The sequence below is a fragment of the Microtus ochrogaster genome, chromosome 21 (genome assembly GCF_000317375.1).
Source record: "Microtus ochrogaster isolate Prairie Vole_2 chromosome 21, MicOch1.0, whole genome shotgun sequence".
NCBI lineage: Eukaryota > Metazoa > Chordata > Mammalia > Rodentia > Cricetidae > Microtus > Microtus ochrogaster.
In genome coordinates this window covers 10,549,871-10,557,731 of record NC_022022.1, presented here as the reverse complement: position 1 = coordinate 10,557,731, position 7,861 = coordinate 10,549,871, and the positions used below count along the sequence as shown (strand labels likewise).

General features: G+C 40.6%; 1 protein-coding gene across 1 annotated transcript; it reads left to right on the top strand.

Annotated features, from left to right (window-relative positions):
* Positions 1–364: 364 nt before the first annotated feature.
* On the top strand, positions 365–5,217 carry Tshb (thyroid stimulating hormone beta). The gene is made up of 3 exons (XM_005357117.2): positions 365–375; positions 4,344–4,506; positions 4,963–5,217. Exons 2-3 carry the CDS (start codon positions 4,345–4,347, stop codon positions 5,215–5,217), a joined length of 417 nt encoding a protein of 138 aa, XP_005357174.2. The 5' UTR covers positions 365–375; position 4,344.
* Positions 5,218–7,861: the final 2,644 nt, after the last annotated feature.

Below are 7,861 nucleotides of genomic sequence, written 5' to 3'. Positions count from 1 at the left end.
AGATAAATTTGCATTCTCAGGAGTTTTTCACCATTTCTCCTAATTCTATGGTCTAATATTTATTAATATTAACAGATATTAATATCAATAATTAACATTAACAAATATTAATAAAGAATATATTTGAAATAAGAGAGAGGAAGATGCATGCTATAATAATGTCAGAGTTTCCGGGGGAGGATATTATGAGCCTGTTTGTATAAACAAGTTTTATTTGGGGTTCAGTATGAATTTTCAATAGATGATTTTCAGATAACGAAGCAGCAATCCAAATGCAGTTATATAAACAAGAAGATCAGAGGGGACTTATCCTGAAGGGTATAAAATGAACAGAGTCTGGGCCATCACAGCATCCACTCGCCAATGCAAAGAAAGGTAGGTGTCTACCCTGAGCAGGCCCTGCAAACGAGATGCTTTTATTATCACTTCATTTTATTTTAACAGTGTAGCATTTCTTTAAAAACTGCAAACGTTGAGACAGAACTGATAGGCTCTACAGTTTTTAGTTATTGTTCCAGATGATGCAGGGGTGGGTGAAGGGGAGTGAGCCCGCGCTGACTGAGGATGCACGCAGCCCGCCAGTCTGCTGGTGGAGAGTGAACAGGGTGCAAGAACTTCTCCTGCTTACAGGCCGACCTCAATGTGTTTAGCACTAGAATAACCTGTGCATTTAATCCTCACAATTACTAATGGCCATTTTGATGAAAATGTGTTTGGGGAGAGTTTTAGAGTTGATTCACTTTGGAGTGTGCATGGGTAACAGTGTTTTCACTGCCATCAGGGACACTCCATGTAATAAGATCTTTTTAGCTATTTAATAGCGAATCTCTCTTGGCTAGTATACAATACATACACCTTATTAATCTAATACAGTTTTCTTTCTGGAAAAGTACTCTGCTTTAGTGAAATGCTGGGGTTGATCAGAAGTAGAAAAATTGATTCTTTTCATTGTACAGTAAGTAATGACTTCAAGTAGAAAAGAGAGGTAATAGATATTAGCAGAGCAGAGAGAAATGTGTTTCATAATGCGAATAATAAAAGCAGAAGGAAAATACGGAGAAAAGGTTAAGGGAATGAACACAGGGAAAGTGCTGAGAAAAGGAAGGTATTAGCACTGGTTTACACAGTGCTATGTAGCTAAGGAAATTTTCTTATATAGGAGTCTCATGCATTATTTTATTTTTATGACAGCAGCATTGTAGATTACTAATTCTAATTTAACACAGAATCACAGATTATTCGTGCTGTGAAGATTTTCCCGGTAGCTTTTTGATGTTTAACGTTTCTTTTATAGACAAGGAAATTGAGGTACAGGAAAGTTAAGTGAATAAAGTTTTACAATTTATAATAAAGAAGAAAAGATACAGAATCATTCACATTCTTTATCTTTGCGGCATTTTATGAGCACCATGACTGGTGATCCAGTCCTTTTTTATGCTTTGCTTTTGTTATGTTAAACTTCTATATTTATAATAGGGAGTCTTGCTGGGCAGTGGTGGTGCACGCCTTTAATCCCAACACTCGGGAGGCAGAGGCAGATGGATCTCCAAGTTTTAGACCAGCCTGGTCTACAGAGTGAGTTCCAGGACAGCCAGGACTACACAGAGAAACCCTATCTCAAAAATTAACCAAAACCAAAAAACCAAAAACAAACAATCCCCCAACAACCCCAAAAAAATAAAACCAAGAAACCCAAAAGGGAGTCTTAAAAGTGTCACTATTTTAGAAGAGCTTTTTAAAATTATGTGTGCATGTGTGTACTGTATATGAGGGTGCCTGTGTAGACCAGAGACATCGATCCCCTGAAGCTGGAGTTACAAGGGGTTGTGAGTTATCTGATCTGGGTGTGAGAGTTGTGCTCAGGTCCTTTACAAGAGACGTACTTGATCTTAGCCACTGAGCCATTTTTGCAGCCCTATCTTACAATTTTTAAAGGGTCACGTGTGTTCCTCTGTTTTTATCTAGCAGGTGAATAAATGAGATTAAATGTTTTCATCAGTTTCTTATAGACCATGGGAAATTTCTGCTCCTTAGGTTCTGAGCCAATATTCAGATTATAGGTTACTGACATGCTGTTCCATGTAGAACTGCAGAGCTAGAAGCCATTGGAGAACTGTGAAGATGGCCACGGCTATATGGACAGGAAGGGAGAGTATTCCATCACACTTACCTGGTTGCTATTTTTAAGATCCTTTGGAGAATCCTCTTGATCTGTGTCACTAATATAATAAACTAACTGAATACTATATAGGGAACTTATATTTTTATGAAACACCTGGCAAAAGTCATAATTCCTGAGAAAGGAATTCTTATGGCTTCAGCTGGGGTAGAATCTTAACTGTAGAGCAAATATGAGGTTCAGTATGTGTGAGGCTTGGGTCCTACGTCGGAATGCCTCAAATAACAAAACCAGGAATTCGTATGTTTTACTTCCTAATGCAAACATTTAAAAAATGCTGCAAGGGACGCTCACATGTGTAATGCCTTGCTGAACAGTTTACCACCGAGCACTTTTTCATTACTCATCCATCTACACGAGTAGCAAACATAATAAATGGAGGGCAATCGAGTCATAGCTTGGACTTTCTTAGAGAACTTAGAACAAACTATATTTTAAATTTGTGTCATACTTGGTTCCTCTTGAACTATTGGTGTTTTGGGTCAAGGACTATGTTAGTACATGTCTCAGTGCATAGTCCAGGTGCTCAGTACATGTGTGTTTATCCAATTTCAGCAATGCCTATGCTAGGAATAAGAGGTTGTTGAAATGGCTGTAGGAGTTGACATTTAGAATTAATCCTTAGGAACTTTTGTAATACTTATTTTTGTCTTATACATTTACTGAAGACAAAATTCTGGTTACCTGAGACTGACTTACAAGGTTTCAGTAAGTAGAGATTTTAAAGTATGCAGCTTCCAATTGTTGTTGACACAATTGACAGATTTGAGAAAATCTTGATATATTTATGATGATTGAATAAATTGTGTAGTGAATAATTTTCTTTTAATTTTTTATAGCTGTTTATTGTGGGGTGGTGGTGCTGGTGGAGGTCAGGACAACTTCTGGGAAGGAGACTGTTCTCTGCATCCGCCATGTGTGTTCTGGGGCCTGAGCTCATGGTACTGGGCTTGAGCAGCAAATGCTTTTACCCCCGAGCCATCTTGGCAGTCAGTGAATAATAATTTAATAGAATTGCTTCAGTGAGGAATACACACACACACACACACACACACACACACACACACACACACACACACCAACAATGATAGTTGAGAAGGAAAAACATCCAAACATACCTAGTTAGCTGAACAATATGAGTAAAAGGAAATAAAAAGTCTTTATCTTAGAGGTGATCAACCTACATCTAAAAGTCTGAAATTTGATTATCCTCTTTCAGTAACAGAATCAAAATAATTATAAGCCATAGCATTTCCCAGATCATTACAAGCTCAGCTGATACTGATAGCTTCTCTGTTAGACAGGCTGGCCAGACGCATGTTCTGCTCGGTGGCCCCCTTGCTGCCTCCTATACAGTCACGACTGTAAAGATGGATCTGTTTTCTTGACTGGACTAGTCTAAATGTGTCAAACTAGTATTTTCAGCTCTCTGTATTCCTTTAAATAATGAGCACTCTGCAACTTCTATGTAAAATATCTTTTATTTCAACTTGAATTTTTTTCAACTCTAAAAGAATACCTTCAGGATTCAGAAGGGCCTTCTAGCTGGTGTTATTACTTCACACTAGTCATAATTTTACCTGCATTTTTCAGGACCTTCTCCAGCTTCCTTGACTAGCAGTAGTAGAATTATAGGCAAGATTACAAACACTGGGGGGGGGGTACCAAAGTTTGGTTATTTTTCTTGGTTTCTTTCCATCTCTAATTATATGAATTTTTTAAGTTGTTGAACCAACATTTTTAGATACTTATAATTCTGGAAAAGTCCAGTCCGAAAGAATATTTATTGATTAATTCTTATAATGACAGGCATTTTTATTACAGCTCCATTGAATGAATTATATCACACTTAGTTTACCAAAAGCTGTCAGTTTTCTGTTGTGATATTGCAAGCTTGCATGTCACTTCCCAAGGGGGTGAGCTTCTGTACTATGAGTGTGCAGGTCCATAGCTGCATCTGAGTATATGTGAGAAGGTCTGAGAAGATTGGATATGTAAAAACACCTTATGTAGGGCTCAGAGCTAAGTAACTATTCAGTGTATTTTAGCTGTCCCTATTATTGGCTGTGTGTTTATATATATGCATAAGCTTTCCACAAACATGTCTCTGAATGTACAGAAAGGATACATGTAATGAGTTCTGTGGTTTTTATCTTTGATTCAGCATGAGTGCTATCGTCCTGCTTTCCGTGCTTCTTGCTCTTGCATTTGGGCAAGCAGCATCTTTTTGTATTCCAACTGAATATACAATGTACGTGGATAGGAGAGAGTGCGCCTATTGCCTGGCCATCAACACCACCATCTGTGCCGGGTATTGTATGACAAGGGTATGTTGTTCACTGTACTTCTTTTAGCTACAAATTATATAGGCCGAAAGTGATCTGTTAATATTTAGAAAGTAAGTGAGATAAATCATAGCATGATTTTCCAAAACCAATGGTACTGTCTCTTTGGGAAGCCAAGAGCATTGTTTTCAGAATTATAACAATGTGTCTCTGTTTGGAAAAAGAAATAAAGATACATTTGCAATAGTCTACCCCCAATTTATTTAAACCTCATTTTGTTCTCATGATCAAAGGTAAATGAGAAGAAGGTGTCTTTTGGGGGGTGGGGTCTCTGGGGGGTTAAGTGCAGATGTGTTAAGCTAGTATTGAGTAACAGAGTTCAAGAGTCCTCTATAGGTCATCACTGAAATAAAGGGATGTCAGTAAATTATGGTCTTTCTATTGCACTATTTAGAGCAGTGTGAAATTTACACATTATGATCCCTTTACTTTCCATAGGATATCAACGGCAAGCTGTTGCTTTCCAAATACGCGCTCTCCCAGGATGTTTGCACATACAGAGACTTCATCTACAGAACTGTGGAGATACCAGGATGCCCACGCCATGTTGCTCCTTATTTCTCCTACCCTGTTGCCATAAGCTGCCGGTGCGGCAAGTGTAACACTGACTACAGTGACTGTACACACGAGGCCGTCGAGACCAACTACTGCACCAAGCCACAGACATTCTATCTGGGGGGATTTTCCGACTGACTTTAACGATACTGCCATTTGCAATCTGGTTAAATGTGTTTACCTGGAATAGAACTAATAAAATACCATTGATACGTTTTGCCTACCATTTAATCCATAGGCACATCCACACGGGCATTAGGGAGCTTAGGAAGCTTTAGAAGGAGAGGTGCATGAAAGAGGCTGTCATGGTTTCCATACAGAGCAGATGAAGGCAAAAAGAAAAGTGGAACATGAGCTGCCACTCAGCCCCGGAGATGTTGCCCACAGACAGCAAGGGGTCTGTCTTGACCTAGAAAGCCAGTGAGAAGGTACTGCAGAGTTACAGAAAGAAAGGGCTGTCTTTAGAAGCTGGAGGAATACACTGTCCCTTTAAAGGCCGGCAGCAGGGCTTGAGTGCATTGGTGAGACAGGTCCCTATGGAATGTGGCACAGAAAACATTATCCCTGTCATTCATGTGCTCTGAATAAAACTCCACCCAAACTCAGCCAAGAGCACGGGCGCCATTCTCTTTAATTTAATTACTCTGGCGAGCCAGCTGACCTGTGAAAGGGATACCCTGGAAGGTCAGCTGATAAAGCCTGCAAAAGAGGCCACGATCATTTTACATGTGGAAGCCTAAATCCTTCATAGTCCCTCAAGTAACAAGAGATACCTTCCAGCATTTATACCAAAAGCAACTTATGCTTTGGGGCTTTGGCTATCATAAAACACTAGTACAACCACCACAGGTTTCAGGGTCGGGGGAGAGGGCTAAGAGATTCAATGGAGTGGGTTCTGTTGTTTTAACCTTAACCTTTGTTTATAGGGAGACATTGCTTTGGGTTTATAGGCTTAGTAGCGGGATATTTCTCTTTTCCTTCTTTAGATGCTCCTTCTTAAGAGTTGAACTTTAAGTGATGTTCTGTGGACTCAATCTTAAAAAGACTGTCTTCTATTCAGCCATTAATTGTCACCATGAAGTTGAAAACTACTTCTCAGTAGGGCCACGTAGAGTGGCTGTGTTGCACAGCCTCTGGGGAAGCTTAGCTGAGCATCTTGTGAATGCCTGCACGCTGACAGGGCCACAGGGGACATGGTGCAGATGACTGGTACCAAACCCTCACTTAGCCAAGGATGAGGGAATAACCATGCATTTCCTTCCACACAAGAGCCACACAGCTACAGTACTCTCACCTTAATATCTAAAGCTGACACTTGCCTGACCACTAATTGAAAGCTGGGACTCGGAGTTCTCATGCCAACTGATAACGAGCACACAGTCATTTAAGATTGTTAATCAAATATAGACATTTGATGGCCGTGTAAAATGTATAGAGTTCAAACCTACCTGGCATTAGCCGCAAATGATTCTCAAGCATCCTGAAAGTGATTTTTTGTCAAGAGATTTGGACTCTAGAAAGGACAAGTTGTTCACAGAGGCTACCTAGAGACAGCACAGCTTTGGAAAATTTTATCTTTTGAATTACTTTAATAAATTTCCTGACTCTGCTGGGAGGGGCCAGCTCGGACCATGGATATAACCAGCCAGCACTATCACCGGCACAAGAGTGGGCATGTGACTTACTTTCACTGAAGGAAGTGTGTTTGGAAGATGCACATGTGAATTTTATTAAACTATCCTTGAAGGTGAAGCTGTCTCAAACACAAAAACCTTAGGGTGGAGCTCAGGGATCGAGGTATCCAACAACTTACCTAGCTGGGTCTACATGCTTGGAGATACGGTAACTCTGTTGTGAGGGACCTTGGTGTCCTTTTGGTTTAAAACAAGGAAAATGGATAGAGAGGCTCAGAAATGGGAAGAGGAAGTGCTGGAGGATGGCTCAGAGGACAGAGCACTGCTGTCCTTCCAGAGGATCCAGGTTCAATTCCTAGCACCCACATGGCAGATCACAACTGTCTTAAGTCCAGTTCCAGGGAATCTGGTGTAGCATGAATAATAAAACCCAGAGACAGATATTGGGGTTCAACCTGAAGATCAGAAAAGAAAGCAGCCAACCACTAGAGAGACCTTTTACCTCTACCAAATCTTCAGAACGAAGGGGCGAGATCCTGTCTTCGTGAATCCTCAGATTCCACACTCCACTGAGTTCCTGTCTCTTCCCCTTTATATTCCTCTCTCCCCACAGACATGTCACTCCTGTCTCTGCTTCCTTAGTGCAGGAATGAAAAGTGTGTGACTCCCAAACACTGGGATTAAAGATGTGAACCACCACCACCTGGATCTGTTTCTGGATCTATCTAGTGTAGCGCAGGGTAGCCTTGAACTCACAGAAATCTGTCTGCCTCTGTCTCCTGAGTCCTGGGATTAAATGTGTGTGCCACCACTGCCTGGCCTGTATGGCTGACTAGTGTAGCTGCTTTGCCCTCTGATCTTCAGGCAAGCTTTATTTATTAAAACACAAATAATATACCACTGTAATCTGGCAGCTTCACACAGACATACATGTAGGCAAAACACCAGTGCACATAAAATAAAAATATATTAATTTTTAAAAAAAGAAATGGGAAAGCCGGGCGATGGTGGCACATGCCTTTAATCCCAGCACTTGGGAGGCAGAGGCAGGAGGATCTCTGTGAGTTCGAGGCCAGCCTGGTCTACAGAGCTAGTTCCAGGACAGGCTCCAAAACCACAGAGAAACCCTGTCTCGAAAAACCAAAAAA